Source organism: Oncorhynchus mykiss, chromosome 18, assembly GCF_057628025.1.
Source record: "Oncorhynchus mykiss isolate SJ-2025 chromosome 18, ASM5762802v1, whole genome shotgun sequence".
In the NCBI taxonomy this organism is placed as follows: domain Eukaryota; kingdom Metazoa; phylum Chordata; class Actinopteri; order Salmoniformes; family Salmonidae; genus Oncorhynchus; species Oncorhynchus mykiss.
Window position 1 is genome coordinate 65,890,500 of NC_143039.1, and position 16,993 is coordinate 65,907,492.

General features: G+C 42.3%; 1 protein-coding gene across 4 annotated transcripts; it reads right to left on the reverse strand.

Annotated features, from left to right (window-relative positions):
* Positions 1–64: 64 nt before the first annotated feature.
* Positions 65–10,196, reverse strand: sgo1 (shugoshin 1). Of its 4 annotated transcripts, none has more exons than XM_090209104.1 (11): positions 10,056–10,196; positions 9,731–9,887; positions 9,312–9,517; positions 7,229–7,281; positions 6,992–7,062; positions 5,893–6,798; positions 5,359–5,658; positions 5,127–5,264; positions 3,007–3,144; positions 952–1,069; positions 65–634 (listed from the first exon to the last, which is right to left on the reverse strand). In XM_090209104.1, exons 2-11 carry the CDS (start codon positions 9,873–9,875, stop codon positions 499–501), a joined length of 2,211 nt encoding a protein of 736 aa, XP_090065230.1. In that variant the 5' UTR covers positions 9,876–9,887; positions 10,056–10,196; the 3' UTR covers positions 65–498. The 4 variants fall into 4 exon arrangements, with proteins under 4 accessions (XP_090065230.1, XP_021428258.3, XP_021428257.3 ...); XM_021572583.3 differs by having other exon boundaries at positions 3,007–3,192; XM_021572582.3 differs by having other exon boundaries at positions 952–1,135; positions 3,007–3,192.
* Positions 10,197–16,993: the final 6,797 nt, after the last annotated feature.

The window sequence follows — 16,993 nt, forward strand, 5'->3', positions numbered from 1 at the left end:
TTGAGTCAAATGTGTTGTATAACCCGAGTGTGTACATGACAATAACGACTCAGCCGAATAGGAATTATGGACTGAAAGTTTATTATAAAATCAAAACATGTTACACATGAAAACAGGGTTATGTAGAGTATACATATTCAAAGATCTTGAAAAGGCAAGCTAAATATACATACTGCATTTACAACAGCGAACTGAATACAACCAGATGAAGGTACATGTTGTGGGTGATGTCTTCCCAGAATATTGATCTAATGTTGCCCTCTATGGGTGGCTAACAACAATCCATACAGTCATCAAGAGATAAATAACACATTTTTGGGTGATTTGATTGAATGTCACCAATGCCCATGATGATTTGGCCAAATTCAGCATATGAACAACAAAGAATCGACACAAAGCTGTCCTCCATTTCATTGGACAAAAACGTAAGTATTCACAACAAAAAATCCTCTCAAACTAACTTGAATGGTTAAAACGTGTGTTCAATGTGAAGACATGTCAGCGACATCCCACAAATGACTCGTTGTATTTCTCCAACGACAGCCGAGTCTTCACGGACTTCCTGGGTTTCTGTTTGAAGACGGGAGAGAGGAGGAACTTGGTGTCTGTGAACCTGTCTCCACGTCTCAGTTTCCTGGCGGACAGCAAATAAGAGCGAGATAAGAGATGGTGGTAAAGAGAGAGATTCTCTTCAAAAATGACTGGCATGAGCAACACTGGGGCATTGCAGAAACAATAGGTTATTTATCGCTTTCCACATTGTGTACTGTTGCTTTTGCCAGCGCAAGTTAGTTGCTGCTGCTTTAACTCGTTGTCCATTTAAATGAATGGGAGAGTGTTACGCTCTGTAAGAGTTACGTGTTGTCATTTTCAAAAAGCATTTGAGCAGTAAACCAAGAAAGAATCCCACACATTTCAAAACTTCCCTTGGAATTTCACTTTAATACTCACGCGTGCAGCGATGGCTCTTTGTAGTCCACTGTCATCGTGGACCGCCTCTTGCGGCCGGGGACAGGGGTGGAACATCGGTCTGAAGGGCGGGAGCTCTTTAAAGAGAACTTCCGATAGGCTGCAGGGGTAAGATTGGTCACATCACTCAGACTGAAGCCCCGCCCAGTCCTGACACTAAGCCCACCTATGGTGAGAGGACAAAGTGAGTTGTCAGTGCAGAAACGTTGGGAAGAAAGTATCAAGTTTAGGTAGATATTGACAGTAGTGGAACAGTGGTTCAGACAGAGGTGGAGGAATGATATAAGAGATTAAGATACAGCCAAATATTGTTCAGAGAAGAACACTGCTCATGTTTAACATATACAGTACCAGTCAAAAGTTGACACACGTACTCATTCCATGTTTTTTTTAAATAAAAAAAACAACAATTTTCTACATTGTAGAATAATAGTAAAGACATCAAAACTGTGAAACAACACATATGGAATCATGTAGTAACCAAAAACAAAGTGTTAAACAAATCAAAATATATTTTATATTTGAGATTCTTCAAAGTAGCCACACTTTGCCTTGATGACAGCGTTGCACACTTTTGGTATTCTCTCAACCAGCTTCACGAGGTAGTCACCTGGAATGCATTTCAATTAACAGGTGTGACTTGTTAAAAGTTCATTTGTGGACACAACAGTTGTGCTGTGACAAGGTAGGGGTGGTATACATAAGATAGCCCTATTTGGTAAAAGACAGCTCATATTATGGCAAGAACAGCTCAAATAAGCAAAGAGAAATGACAGTCCATCATTACTTTAAGACATGAAGGTCTTATGTTTCTTCAAGTGCAGTCGCAAAAACCATCAAGCGCTATGAAGAAACTGGCTGTAATGAGGACCGCCACAGGAAAGGAAGACACAGAGTTACCTCTGCTGCAGAGGATGAGTTCATTAGAGTTACCAGCCTCAGAAATTGCAGCCCAAATAAATGCTTCACAGAGTGCAAGTAACAGACACATCCCAACATCAACTGTTCAGAGGAGACTGCATGAATCAGGCCTTCATGGTCAAATTGCTGCAAAGAAACCTCTACTAAAGGACACCAATAAGAAGAGACTTGCTTGGGACAAGAAAAACGAGCAATGGACATTAGACTGGTGGAAATCTGTTCTTTGGTCGGATGAGTCCAAATGTGAGATTTTTGGTTCCAACCACCGTGTCTTTGTGAGATGCAGAGTAGGTGAACGGATGATCTCTACCGGTGTAGTTCCCACCATGATGCATGGAGGTGTGTGGTGTGAGGTACTTTGCTGGTAACACTGTCAGTGATTTATTTAGAATTCAAGGCACACTTCACCAGCATGGCTACCACAGCATTCTGCAGCGATACACCATTCCATCTGGTTTGCGCTTAGTGGGACTATCATTTGTTTTTCAACAGGACATTGACCCAATACACACCTCCATTCTGTGACAGGGCTATTTTACCAAGGGGAGTGATGGAGTGCTGCATCAGATGACCTGGCCTCCACAATCACCCGACCTCAACCCAATTGAGATGGTTTGGAGCACAGAGTGAAGGAAAAGTAGCCAACAAGTGCTCAGCATATGTGGGAACTCATTTAAGACTGTTGGAAAAGCATTCCTCATGAAGCTGGTTGAGAGTGTGCAAAGCTGTTATCAAGGCAAAGGGTGGCTACTTTGAAGAATATAAAATAAATCTGGATTTGTTTAACACTTTTTTGGATACTACACGATTCCATGTTTTACGTCTTAGTTTTGATATCGTCACTATTATTCTACAATGTGCGGTAAGTAGCCTAGCGGTTAGAGCCTAGTTTAATAAAGATTAAATAAAAATTATAACAATAAACTAAAAAGAAAATAGATCAAAATAAACAAAAAATAAAATAAATGTTGAAAACATTATAAATAAAGAAAAACCCTTGAATGAGTAGACGTGTCCAAACTTTTAACTGGTACTGTAAGTGTAGTGTGAAAGAATAAGAGGACACTGATTTAGCATCATTCATTAACATTCCCTAAGCAGCTAACCGGGCTGTACCTGTCCTCTTGCTTGTTTTGGGGATGTGTGAGATGTGGTTCTGGGGGGTGCTGCTGGTCGGTATCCCAGGAGACTCACGGGGGGAGTCCCTGAAACCAGACAGGACATTGCCGATCCTCATCATCTCCTCCTCCACCCCTGGAGTGACAGGAAGCAGAGCCTCCTCTTTATCTTGTCTGTGTTGCTCTGGAACACAACCACCATCATCATTTACAACTTTTCACTTGTGTCCCAAATGGCACCCTAATCCCTATATACAGTTCAAGTCAGAAGTTTGCATACATCTTAATACATGTAAACTCAGTTCACAATTCCTAACATTTAATCCTAGTAGAAATTCCCTATTTTAGGTCAGTTAGGATCACTTTATTTTAAGAATGTGAAAATGTCAGAATAATAGTAGGGAGATTTATTTATTTCAGCTTTTATTTTTCATCACATTCCCAGTGGGTCAGAAGTTTACATACACTCAATTAGTATTTGGTAGCATTGCCTATAAATTGTTTAACTTGGGTCAAACGGTTCAGATAGCCTTCCACAAGCTTCCCACAATAAGTTGGGGCAATTTTCAGTTCTGTTCTAAGTTCTGTTCTGCCAACAAATATTCTATAGGTTTGAGGTCAGGGTTTTGTGATGGCCACTCCAATACATTGACTTTGTTGTCCTTAAGCCATTTTGCCACAACTTTGGAAGTATGCTTGGGGTCATTGTCCATTTGGAAGACCCATTTGCGACCAAGCTTTAACTTCCCGACTGATGTCTTGAGATGTTGCTTCAATATATCCACATAATTTTCCTCCCTCATGATGCCACCTATTTTGTGAAGTGCACCAGTCCCTCCTGCAGCAAAGCACCCCCACAACATGATGCTGCCACCCCCGTGCTTCACGGTATTTTTTAATTTTTATTTTACCTTTATTTAACTAGGCAAGTCAGTTAAGAACAAATTCTTATTTTCAATGATGGCCTAGGAACAGTGGGTTAACTGCCTGTTCAGGGGCAGAACGACAGATTTGTACCTTGTCAGCTCGGGATTTGAACCTTCCGGTTACGAGTCCAACGCTCTAAACACTAGGCTAACCACTAGGCTACCCTGCCTGCCGGTTGGGACGGTGTACTTCGGCTTGCAAGCCTCCCCCTTTTCCCTCCAAACATAATGTTCATTATGGCCAAACAGTCACATTTTTGTTTCATTAGACCAGAAGACATTTCTCCAAAAAGTACAATCTTTGTTCCCATGTGCAGTTGCAAACCATAGTCTGGCTTTTTTTGGCGGTTTTGGCTTCTTCCTTGCTGAGCGGCCTTTCAGGTTATGTCGATATAGAACTTGTTTTACTGTGGATATAGATACTTTTGTACCTGTTTCCTCCAGCATCTTCACACGGTCCTTTACTGTTGTTCTGTGATTGATTTGCACTTTTCGCACCAAAGTATGCTCATCTCTAGGAGACAGAACGCATCCCCTTCCTGAGCGGTATGACAGCTGCGTGGTCCCATGGTGTTTATACTTGCGTACCGTTGTTTGTACAGATGAATGTGGTACATTCAGGCATTTGGAAATTGCTCCCAAGGATGAACCAGACTTGGAGGTATATCATTTTTTTTCTGAGGTCTTGGCTGATTTCTTTTGATTTTCCCATGATGTCAAGCAAAGAAGCACAGAGTTTGAAGGTAGGCCTTGAAATACATCCACAGGTACACCTCCAATTGACTCAAATTATGTCAATTAGCCTATCAGAAGCTTCTAAAGCCATGACATAATTTTCTGGAACTTTCCAAGCTGTTTAAAGGCACAGCCAACTTAGTGTATTTAAACTTCTGACGCACTGGAATTGTGATACAGTGAATTATAAGTGAAATAATCTGTCTGTAAACAATTGTTGGAAAAACGTCTTGTGTCAAGCACAAAGTAGATGTCCTAATCAATTTGCCAAAACTAGTTTGTTAACAAGACATTTGTGGAGTGGTTGAAAAATGAGTTTTAATGACTACAACCTAAGTGTATGTAAACTTCCGACATCAACTGCATATAGTGCACTACATAGGGAATAAGGTGCCATTTGTGATGACGCCTCAGTCATGGCAATAGACTATCTACCATTCCTAGCATGTCCACTTACCTGGGTGGCCCTCAAGACCCTGCTCTGCCATTGGACCAGGACTGTCAACAAAGACACTCCCAGGTGTTTCTGGGAATTGGACTTCTGTCTCAGGGACCTCAGCGGGCCCAGCTGTGGGACTGGCCTCTACTCTGGTGACTGGATAAACACAGGTGATAAGCAGCAGACACAACACATGACCTATCCTTTCCTATAATTGCACGTATAAATCTGTACGTTGTTCATTGCTCACCACGTGACAACTGTTGTTTAGGAGGGGGGACGTTCTCCTTGTCTCTGGCTGCTTTATAGGGCCGTCCCCTGCGAGTGGGGGTGGGCTTGGCCTGCTCTGGGTGGCCCTGTGTCTTTCGTACGCCACGGCTTTTAGGAACGTAGGGACTACCCTCTGACTCAGACAAGCTGGTCTCTAAGGCAACATCCATGGCAACCAGAGACAACGGCTGTATCCAAATCGAGCTCTGGCTCCTTTCTGGTTCCTCCTTGAGTTGTTTGTCAAGGACCACAGGGGTGGAACAGACCTCCATTCTGGTTGCTAGACACAGGAGATGAATAACTATTTAAACAGATACAATCATCTTCTATATTAGAATATGTGGAAACCTATATAAAAAGCCCTCATATCTACATCTGTGCCTACTATAATTTTATGCTACCTGGACACAAGGTGAAGATTTACAGCAATGCTTCAGAGCAACCATCAAGATACCTGATTAGTAGTTGCAAAGACAGTCATCCTAATTGTCTACGTTAACAGTTAAATGCTCACCATGTAACAACTCTGGTTTGGATGGGGGGCCGTTCTCCTTGTCTGTAGCTGCTTTGCAGGGTCGACCTCTGGTTCTAAGAGCGAGGGCAGGCTTGGCCCGGTCCCGGGGGCTCCGCCTCTTCCGTTTCTGAGGAACGTAGGGGCTGTCTTCTGACTCAGAAGACGAAGATGAACTAGACTCAGATGACGACAGAGTCCTCTTCGGGTTCTGTTTCTGTTCCCTCTCCACCTCCTGTATGGGTGTGTCTCGGGGGTTATCCTTGGGTCCGCTACCCTTGAAGGGGGTGAGGTGTACCCCGTCCTCGCAGTCGAAATCAAAAGTGTCATTGAATCCCTGAGATGTGTTGAGGGAGGTGTTGAGAGATGCAGCAGAGGCCACCCCGGTTCTAGACCGTGTGGCTGAGCGGTCCCGGCTCTTGGACCGGGCTCTGGGTTTAGAGGTCTCCCAGGGTTTCTTCAGAGGGGGGCGGTCCGGTTTGAGGCCCCTCTCTTGCTTGCGTGCAGCCAGTTCGGGCTTAGGCCACGGTGGATGGGCCTGTTTTGGTTTGTTCCGGGGTTGCTGCTGTTGATATGCTGGTTTAGCCGGGGGCTCTGGGGTGAAGTGCTGCTGGAACTCCTCTGAGCCAATCGGATTGCCTCTCTCCATCTTCACTTCCTGTATGTTGTTCTGGCCTCTCCTGGCGTTTAGAACCAGGCTCTCCATTACGACCTCAGTCTTTTTCTGTATGAGAGATTCTGGAGAGGCGCTGTGGTTCTGCTCATAGAACGAGGAACGGCGCCCTTTCCGCACATGCTCAGATCGCCTCCCTCTGCCTTCCACCCGGCGACGTCTCACAGCCACTGTCTTTGGCAACGCCACTTGCCCGTCACTTTCGCTTTGTCCCACGCCTTTAGGAAACTGAGGCTCTGAGAGAGGGGAATGAATGTCTTTGTCAACAACATGGATGGTTCATTAAAAGTGACACATCCTAACAGACATGCACATTGTTGTTGTGATTTTCTGTCTAATTATCCAAAGTAATGTCACAATTCTGGAGTGAAAGCCCTAACAGTTCAAATCTGTAAGAATGCTTTGTCTGGTAAATGTCATTTCATATACCTGAGCTGATGGGTGAGAGTGGAGCTTCGTCCTTCACAGGATCTTCCAGAGCAGCTTGGCTTTGAATTCTCCTGCACAAAAGGAACAAAAAAGGGAAAAGTTAGACATTTCAGGGAGGAATTGATGACATTCACAAGGTGACAGGAGATGGGATGAAGCACACTGGACATGAAACAGTGGCTCTTTGACTGTGAGAAATATGATGCATTCAGTTGATATGATATTTGAATAGCTCACCTGGAGGTGTCCACTGGATTTGGTAGTTCAGCAAGGAGCTGTGCAGGTCCAGTCTAAGCCGCGCATGCGCGTGCACGCACACACACGAGGGCAGAGGAAAGGAAGTGAACAACTTTGTGATGAAAAGCACCCATAGCAGTAACTCAGTATGACCCAATCAGTTATTCAGGCTAAAGGTCGACCAATTATGATTTTTCAACGCCGATACCGATTATTGGAGGACCAAAAAAGCCGATACCGATTATTGGAGGACCAAAAAAGCCAATACCGATTATTGGAGGGCCAAAAAAGCCGATACCGATTATTGGAGGACCAAAAAAGCCGATACCGATTATTGGAGGACCAAAAAAGCCAATACCGATTATTGGAGGACCAAAAAAGCCGATACCGATTAAATCGGACGATTTTTACATTTATTTGTAATAATGACAATTACAACAATACTGAATGAACACTTATTTTAACTTAATATATAACATCAATAAAATCAATTTATCCTCAAATAAATTATGAAACATGTTCAATTTGGTTTAAATAATGCAAAAACAAAGTGTTGGAGAAGAAAGTAAAGTGCAATATGTGCCATGTAAGAAAGCTAACGTTTAAGTTCCTTGCTCAGAACATGAGAACATATGAAAGCCGGTGGTTCCTTTTAACATGAGTCTTCAATATTCCCACTTAAGAAGTTTTAGGTTGTAGTTATTATAGGAATTATAGGACTATTTCTCTCTATACCATTTGTATTTCATATACCTTTGACTATTGGATGTTCTTATAGGCACTTTAGTATTGCCAGTGTAACAGTATAGCTTCCGTCCCTCTCCTCGCCCCTACCTGGGCTCGAACCAGGAACACATCGACAATAGCCACCCTCGAAGCAGCGTTACCCATGCAGAGCAAGGGGAACAACCACTCCAAGTCTCAGAGTGAGTGATGTTTGAAATGCTATTAGTGCGCACCCTGCTAACTAGCCAGCCATTTCACATCGGTTACACCAGCCTAATCTCGGGAGTTGATAGGCTTGAAGTCATAAACTTCATTGCGAAAAGCTGCTGGCAAAACGATGGTAGTGCCTACCATCGCTCAGTCAGACTGCTCTATCAAATCATAGACTTAGTTATAACATAATAACACACAGAAATACGAGCCATAGATCATTAATATGGTCAAATCCGGAAACTATCATCTCGAAAACAAGATGTTTATTCTTTCAGTGAAATACGGAACCGTTCCGTATTTTATCTAAGGGGTGGCATCCATAAGTCTAAATATTCCTGTTACATTGCACAACCTTCAATGTTATGTCATAATTACGTAAAATTCTGGCAAATTAGGCAGCCCAAACTGTTGCATATACCCTGACTCTGCGTGCAATGAACGCAAGAGAAGTGACACAATTTCACCTGGTTAATATTGCCTGCTAACTCGGATTTATTTTAGCTAAATATGCAGGTTTAAAAATATATACTTCTGTGTATTGATTTTAAGAAAGGCATTGGTGTTTATGGTTAGGTACAGTCGTCCAACGATTGTGCTTTTTTCGCAAATGCGCTTTTGTTAAATCATCCCCCAGTGTTGCATCGATTATATGCAACGCGGGACACGCTAGATAAACTAGTAATATCATCAACCATGTGTAGTTATAACTAGTGATTATGATTGATTGTTTTTTATAAGATAAGTTTAATGCTAGCTAGCAACTTACCTTGGCTTCTACTGCATTCGCGTAACAGGCAGTCTCCTCGTGGAGTGCAATGAGAGGCAGGTGGTTAGAGCGTTGGACTAGTTAACTGTAAGGTTGCAAGATTGAATCCCCCGAGCTGACAAGGTGAAAATCTGTCTTTCTGCCCCTGAACGAGGCAGTTAAACCCACCATTCCTAGGCCGTCACTGAAAATAAGTGTGTTCTTAACTGACTTGCCTAGTTAAATAAAGGTATATAAAAAAATATATATATTTTTTTTAATCAACAAAATCGGCGCCCAAAAATACTGATTTCCGATTGTTATGAAAACTTGAAATCGGCCCTAATTAATCGGCCATTCCAATTAATCGGTCAACCTCTAATTCAGGCTGCTTCATACCTGTACATTACTGGCCTGCGCCTCCTGATCTTTGAGCCTCTTCTTGAGCATGAGGAGGTGGAGGAAGAGGGCCTGCTGCTCCCTCTTCATCTGTAGGATGATACCGTTGGCCTGCCTCACCTTCTCCTTCTCTGCCTGCAGGGCCAGAGCCAGGGCTTTGTTATTGATCTGCACGTTCTTCAGGATAATTGGCTTCACGTTGCCCGCTGTAGAGAGAAGAGGGAGCTAGCTGAGATATACTCCTCTTCAAAGGTTAACCACCATATGAGTTGTGAAATTACTATAGTAGCTAGCTAGATAACTAGTAGGTATAGCTACGTCCAATTGACCAGATTTTAGGTTGTTAACTACCATGATGCTTAAGTTTACATTACCATCTTCAACATGATACTGGTTGGCATATTATGTGAATATTTTACCACTGGTTCTGTTGATCCTTTTGGACCGTCCCCTGTTGCCTGCAGAGGCGCTTGCCAGGCGTTTGTTCCTCTTCTCAATCATCTTTTCCTTGATGTCACCCAGGCTTTGCTGGAAAGACTTCTTCTGGCCCCGTTCCCTCGCCATGGCTGTACGTAACTGGCAGAACACAAGAGAGTATGACATGTCTACGTTACACCCGTCCTCAGGGTTGAATGTTGTTGTTGATCTGCTACGCTAGCTACTCCGCTAGCAGCGTCTCCATTGCTAATACGTGGAATAAACTGCGTAAAATCACATATACCGACGTTTTAAATGTTGACTTACCTCCTCAGTTATAAACAGTACAGTGAAATGTAATTAGAATCAGTATATTTCACAAGGAATTCTCATAACATAGTCAAATAACTAGCCACAAATCCGTTCTCTACTGGTTGACTTTCGAATTCTGCGCTGCGAGTGCTGATTGGTGGGAACTGGGACGCGTCATTTCCTATCATCTGAAATGCAAAACTTTACTTTTCCACTAGGTGACACCAAAGCCATGTTTCTCTCTCTATACTTTTTCAATGTCTGTATATTTGTGGGTGTGTGTGTCTGAATGGATGCGTTTGTATACAGGAAGAAGGGAAAATAAAAATAACTGATGGAACATATTTACCAAGGACAGAAAAATATACAATGGTCCAATTACAGTATAATACTACTTTGACAGATAATTTCAGAGCACCACAATGATTATTTAAAAGTCAATATTGGTAATTGCCTGTTGGAATAATAATGATATGTGAATATTGAAAGGTAATGAGTTTACAGGGGCGGGATGAAGTTGATTGTTATGTTTCTCAGTATAAATCTATCAATAGATAATATGTAATTCAGTTATTTACTTATTTGATATTCATCAAGTTTTTGGTTGAATATTTGTTACTTATTCCAGCCCACCTGAATGAGTGGATAAAGAACCACAAGCAGGCCATGTGGACGGACCATAAACTTACATTTGGCCATGTAAATCTTTGACATAGGCAAATTCTCTCTCTCTCTCTCTCTCTCTCTCTCTCTCTCTCTCTCTCTCTCTCTCTCTCTCTCTCTCTCTCTCTCTCTCTCTCTCTCTCTCTCTCTCTCTCTCTCTCTCTCTCTCTCTCTCTCTCTCTCTCTCTCTCTCTCTCTCTCTCTCTCTCTCTCTCTCTCTCTCTCTCTCTCTCTCTCTCTCTCTCTCTCTCTCTCTCTCTCTCTCTCTCTCTCTCTCTCTCTCTCTCTCTCTCTCTCTCTCTCTCTCAATGTTCAATGTAAGGGCTTTATTGGCATGGGAAACATATGGTAACATTGCCAAAGCAAGTGAAGTAGATAATAAACAAAAGTGAAATAAACAATACAAATTAACAGTAAACATTACACTCAAAGTTCCAAAAGAATAAAGACATTTCAAATGTCATATTATATCTATATACAGTGTTGTAATAATGTGCAAATAGTTAAGTACAAAAGGGAAAATAAACTAACATAAATATGGGTTGTATTTACAATGGTGTTTGTTATTCACTGGTTGCCCTTTTCTTGTGGCAAAAGGTCACAAATCTGTGGTATTTCACCCAGTAGATATGGGAGTTTATCAAAATTGGGTTTGTTTTGGAATTCTGTGTGGATCTGTGTAATCTGAGGGAAATATGTGTCTCTAATATGGTCATACATTTGCCAGGAGGTTAGGAAGTTTCCACCTCATTTTGTGGGCAGTGTGCACATAGCCTGTCTTCTTTTGAGAGCCAGGTCTGCCTACAGCAGCCTTTCTCAATAGCAAGGCTATGCTCACTGAGTCTGTACATAGTCAAATCTTTCCTTAAGTTTGGGTCAGTCACAGTGGTCAGGTATTATGCCACTGTGTACTCTCTGTTTAGGGCCAAATAGCATTGTAGTTTTCTGTTTTTTTGTTAATTTGTCAAGTAATTATCTTTTTGTTTTCTCAGGATTTGGTTAGGTCTAATCTCTCCCTCTCTTTGTCCCCATGTTCCGCCCATCTCTCTCCCCTTTCCCTCTCTCATCGCTCTTTTTCTTTCTCTCCATTCCTCTCTTCATCTCTCTCGCTCTCTCTCTCTCCCTCTCTACTCCCCTGTTCCGTTGTTCCGTTCTCTCTCTGCTCCCAGTGCCGTAAATAGTAATTCCTTACTGCTCGTGTTCTGCTCAATAAACCTTCCAGAAATAATACTTTCAATGAAATACCAAGTCGTGATCTCATTTACTTTCCCCCGAATGAGTCAAATGGAGCAATTGTATCTTGACACACAGAGAAGCACTCCTTGTTCTGCATGGCAGCAGGGAACCTAAAAAGACCCACCTATGGTGAGGCAGGAGGAGCTTGGCATCAATCAGGTCCGAGTAAATGTCAAAGACATTGAAAGGACTGACAAGAGAGTGGTTCAATGCTAGGCTGGGTTAGGAATAAAGCTGTTGTAAGGGACACACTTCCCTGCCAGTTTCACCATGACCTCAGTCAGTGCTCACAAAGCTGTGTAGCATCCAGAGATGCATGTTCTGGGCTACAAGTCAGATGTCTGCCTCACAGATTTTCAATGATAATGCTGCACTTAGGGTACATTGTGGTGCAAGGGAGAGAAGGCAATGCTGTGTGGACATCGAATGTGCATGGATATGAAAGTTCACCACATTGGGCAACAGGGACTCCACGTACTGTAACTACCTTCACAACATTGTGTCTCTTCACAGATCATACATTATCTTCATGACATTGCTTAACCACCATTTACACAAGAAACTCACAACACAACCAACGGTACACATTCCATTAGACATCATCTCATTGCAGAGGAGAGATTGCTGTAATTTTCCGGAAAGGCGATGTAAATGTTATGGTTGCCACATTCACTGTCACAGTGGGAGACCACATTCACTGTCACAGCGGGAGACCACATTCACTGTCACAGTGGGAGACCACATTCACTGTCACAGCGGGAGACCACATTCACTGTCACAGCAGGAGACCACATTCACTGTCACAGCGGGAGACCACATTCACTGTCACAGTGGGAGACCACATTCACTGTCACATGGGTCCGGGTTTGGGTACGCAGCTGTGTTTACTGCTATCAGTCTTCTCCTCAATGCCACTCCTGATTATTATAATGACAGTTGACTGGAGATGTTGATTATCATAAAAACAGAGGAGAGGAGTAAACAAACTGATTGATTGGCCCTGCCTAAATGACTGACTGACTGATGACTGGTTGACTGGATGACTGGCTGACTGAGTGACTGAGTGACTGACTGACTGGTTGACTGACTGACTGACTGGTTGACTGACTGACGTGAGCGAGTTCTGACATGGTGTTTCAGATATCAGAGAGTGGAAACAATCAATCAGTCAGTCCATCCCTCCATCCATCCATCAATCACTGTTTAGTGGAAGACAACACCAATGAAGACAAGTCATAACACCAGACGGGTCCATCTCAGAAAATCAGAGCACAGCGTTGCTCTACAGTCTAGCCAGTGATCAGGCCAGTTTGGAGCTCTCCCTCCCACCAGATGAAATTCATTAGCTGTAATCTCTGTTCTCCCTCCCAAGGGCAAAAAACGTAACACAACATTTAATGTGGAAAATGTGGAGAGCCAAGCACAAAATTTCTGATAGTTAAATCATAACACACGGAGAGCATTCAGCCCCAAAGCAAACACTTAAAGAGAAACAACCCAGAAAATCTGGGATTACGGTTTGTTTAAGGGAGTCCATTTGAGACAGACTCCTTTCTCTGTTGAGGTGAGCTGTCTGTTGCTCCTTTATACGGAAGAACAATGTTCAATCTGACATCACTGCATCACAAAAGCATTGCTTTACTGACATCATAATAGAGCAACACTAACAATCTAAGATTATAAAAAGAGGCTCTGTAACCTAATCTCAGAGCTACAATATCAACATTTTGAAATAATTGTGTCATCATACATGGCTAGACCCTTTTTCTAGCAGCATTGTGACAAAACAACATCATCATTGTTACATTATATATGCATGCCATGGCTACACCAACCTTACAACACCATTGTGACATCATATCAGTGCTACACCAACCTTACAACACCATTGTGACATCATATCAGTGCTACACCAACCTTACAACACCATTGTGACATCATATCAGTGCTACACCAACTTTACAGCACCATTGTGACATCATATCAGTGCTACACCAACTTTACAACACCATTGTGACATCATATCAGTGCTACACCAACCTTACAACACCATTGTGGCATCATATCAGTGCTACACCAACTTTACAACACCATTGTGACATCATATCAGTGCTACACCAACTTTAGAACACCATTGTGACATCATAGCAGTGCTACACCAAACTTCTAACATCATTCATATCAAATCAAATTTAATTTGTCACATGCGCAGAATACAACAGGTGTAGACAGGTGTAGACAACAGGTGGGGCAATGCAAATAGTCTGGGTAAACATTTGATTAGCTGTTCAGGAGTCTTATGGCTTGGGTGTCACGATCATTACAAGGAGTGGACCAAGATGCAGCGTGGTATGTTTCCATCCTTTATTTTTGAATAGAAAACTTTAAAGAACAAAACCAACAAAACGAACAAACGAAACATGCTGCTAATATAATGTTCACAGGCAACTATACATAGACAAGATCCCACAAAGCACAATGGGAAAATGGCTACCTAAATATGATCCCCAATCAGAGACAACGATAAACAGCTGTCTCTGATTGGGAACCATTCTAGGCCAACATAGATATAAATATAATTCACCTAGATAACCCACCCTTAAATCACACCCTGACCTAACCAACATAGAGAATAAAAGCTCTCTAAGGTCAAGGCATGACATTGGGGGAAGAAGCTGTTTAGAAGCCTCTTGGACCTAGACTTGGAGCTCCGGTATTGCTTGCCGTGCGGTAGCAGAGAGAACAGTCTGTGACTAGGGTGGCTGGAGTCTTTACGGCTTTCCTCTGACACCGCCTGGTATAGAGGTCCTGGATGGCTGGAAGCTTGGCCCCAGTGATGTACTGGGCGGTAAGCACTACCCTCTGTAGTGCCTTGCGGTCAGAGGCCGAGCAGTTGCCATACCAGGCAGTGATGCAACCAGTCAGGATTCTCTCGATGGTGCAGCTGTAGAACCTTTTGACGATCTGAGGAACCATGCCAACTCTTTTCAGTCTCCTGAGGGGGAATAGGTTTTGTTGTGCCCTCTTCACGACTGTCTTGGTGTGCTTGGACCATGTTAGTTTGTTGGTGATGTGGACACCAAGGAACTTGAAGCTCTCAACCTGCTCCACTACAGCCTCGTCAATGGGAATGGGGGCATGATCTAGAGGTCAGCATGGATGATTAATTAGGGCCGATTTCAAATTTTCATAACAATCGATAATCAGCCTTTTTGGACGCCGATTATGGCCGATTACATTGCAATCCACGAGGAGACTGCGTGGCAAGCTGACCACCTGTTACACGAGTGCAGCATCAAAAGGACCTTGTGGCTGCAAGGAGCCACGGTAAGTTGCTAGCTAACATTAAACTTATCGTATAAAAAACGATCAATCTTCACATAATCTCTAGTTAACTACACATGGTTGATGATATTACATAGGTTAACTAGCTTGTCCTGCGTTGCATATAATCAATGCGGTGGCTGTTAATTTATCATCGAATCACAGCCTACTTCAACTTTGCCAAACGGGTGATAATTTAACAAAATCACATTCACGAAAAAAGCACAATCGTTGCACAATCAATACACACGTATATTTTTTAAAACCTGCATATGTAGTTAAAATAAATTCATGTTAGCAGGCAGTATTAACTAGGGAAATTGTGTCACTTCTCTTGCATTCAGTGCAAGCAGGGTCAGGGTATATGCAGCAGTTTGGGCCACCTGGCTCGTTGCGAACTGTGTGAAGACTATTTCTTCCTAACAAAGACAGTAATTCATTTGCCAGAATTGTACATAATTCTGACATAATGTTGAAGGTTGTGTAATGTAACAGTAATATTTAGACTTAGGGATGCCACCTGTTAGATTTAACGGTTCTGTAATTCACTGAAAGAATAAACATTTTGTTTTCGAAATGATAGTTTCCAGATTTGACCATATTAATGACCAAAGGCTCGTATTTCTGTGTGTTTACTATATTATAATTAAGTCTATGACTTGATATTTGATAGAGCAGTCTGACTGAGCGGTGGTAGGCAGCAGCAGGCTTCAAGCATTAATTCAAACAGCACTTTACTGTGTTTGCCAGCAGCTCTTAGCAATGCTTTCATGCACAGCTCTGTTTATAACTTCAAGCCTATCAACTCCCAAGATTAGGCTGGCAATACTAAAGTACCTATAAGAACATCCAATAATCAAAGGTATATGAAATACAAATGGTATAGAGAGAAATAGTCCTATATTTCCGAAAATAACTACAACCTAAAACTTCTTAACTGGGAATATTGAAGACTCATGTTAAAAAGAACCACCAGCTTCCATATGTTCTCATGTTCTGAGCAAGGAACTTAAACATTAGCTTTTTTTACATGGCACATATTGCACTTTTACTTTCTTCTCCGACACTGTGTTTTTGCATTATTTAAACCAAATTGAACATGTTTCATTATTTATTTGAGACTAACTAGATTTTATTGATGTATTATCTTAAGTTAAAATTAAATTGTTCATTGTTCATTCAGTATTGTTGTTATTGTCATTATTACAAATATATATATAAAAATCATCCGATTAATCAGTATTGGCTTTTTTTGGTCCTCCAATAATCAGTGTTGGTATCGGTGTTGAAAAATCATAATCGGTCGACCTCTAGTGTGCTCGGTCCTCCTTTTCCTGTAGTCCACAATCATCTCCTTTGTCTTGATCACGTTGAGGGAGAGGTTGTTGTCCTGGCACCACACGATCAGGTCTCTGACCTCCTCCCTATAGGCTGTCTCACCATTGTCGGTGATCAGGCCTACCACTGTTGTGTAATGATGGTGTTGGAGTCGTGCCTTGCCGTGCAGTCATGAGTGAACAGGTGCGGTATGCAAATTAGGGTGGGTCTAGGGTTTCTAGGATAATGGTGTTGATGTGAGCCATGACCAGCCTTTCAAAGCATTTCATGGCTACAGACTTGAGTGCTATGGGTCGGTAGTCATTTAGATAGGTTACCTTAGTGTTCTTGGGCACAGCGACTATGGTAGTCTGCTTGAAACATGTTGGTATTACAGACTCAGACAGGGAGGT